The following is a 1213-nucleotide window of genomic DNA, read 5'->3' as shown; positions in this document are numbered from 1 at the left end:
AATTGATGGTTGCAAATCCAAGTTCCTGGAGATGAACAAGTCGCAGCTCACTATTGTATTCCGATATGTAGAGTAAAACCCCATCACATCGTTGTAAAATGTTTCGTATCTGTGAGTATGTACACGTATACTTGTGAATGCATATGCATGCGTGTCCATTTTGTGTATGTACAGGTGCAACGTGCAACTTCGATGCTTACCTTCTTCTTGGACGTGTCTTTGGGCTGGAAGACAAAGTCCTCGGGAAACGAACTGGGCAGAACACACCAAATACCGTCGGTGTCCAATTCCAAAGGAATGCCAATCCTATCCACTATCTGAAGAAGACAAAAGTTAGTGTCAATTGTGAGTGTCACTTGATGTGTATAAATAGGTATGTGTACGTAGGTACGAATTAGTAGGTGTGTTTTAGGTCCAAAAGTATACAAAACGGATTGATATCAAAATTATGTGCAAAGACTCGATTAGTTATATATATGTATATACAGATATATAAATATATATATATATATATATACAGACTACATATCATAGAATGGATCCAGCATGAGTACGATTCCGCCCAATATGCGTGTAAAAAGGGCTCGCCAGAAGCCAGAGTATTCTCCAGCAACAGCGCTTGTACAGATGACTTCATCTGCATACGCTGATACAAATGAAACCGTCCTCTGCAATAATATATATGTAGCTCACGAGTAAGCCTCAGGCACAACCACACTCTGTCCAGAGACATGTGTGTATCACGCTACAGATGCACACATCTCCTGCATAAGCATGAACATACACACACCTCACGAGCGCGTGTGATGATGTTAGAGCCAGTATAGCACACAATGCCGGCCATCTCCATGGAGAACCACCGTGCACCCCTCCGCATGACATAGCCATAGAAGGAGTTGAGAATGCACTTATGGGCCAACTGAAGCGAATCATACAGCACACACTGCGGGGGTACAGGAAGGGGAGCGATGATAGGCAAGAAATAGATAGATGCTCGGGGGATGAGAAATAGCGTAGGTGGCGTAGGAGATATAGGATGAATTAGTATGTTGAGTATGGAGGGTGATGGAGAATGTCACGAGTGACGCATTATGCTACATGGCAGTGAGAGGAGCTATGAATGGGAAAAAGCAATAACTCAGCCACTTGGATTGCATACACCGATGAGAGAAATGGAACCAACGATAAGTGGATGCGCAATGCGTATATATAT

The 1213-nt window shown here is 43.0% G+C and overlaps 1 protein-coding gene across 1 annotated transcript; it reads right to left on the bottom strand.

Moving 5' to 3' along the window:
* Positions 1-83: 83 nt before the first annotated feature.
* SARC_16640 (hypothetical protein) lies at positions 84-943 on the bottom strand (the record flags this gene model as incomplete). Its single annotated transcript, XM_014289254.1, has 2 exons — positions 84-317; positions 791-943. Coding segments are annotated over 2 exons (387 nt in total), but the record flags the coding sequence as incomplete, so codon positions are not given.
* Positions 944-1213: the final 270 nt, after the last annotated feature.

This window comes from Sphaeroforma arctica (assembly GCF_001186125.1).
Source record: "Sphaeroforma arctica JP610 unplaced genomic scaffold supercont1.8567, whole genome shotgun sequence".
Taxonomy (NCBI): domain Eukaryota; class Ichthyosporea; order Ichthyophonida; genus Sphaeroforma; species Sphaeroforma arctica.
The sequence above is the reverse complement of the archived record's forward strand: the minus strand, read 5'-3'. Positions and strand labels throughout refer to the sequence as shown.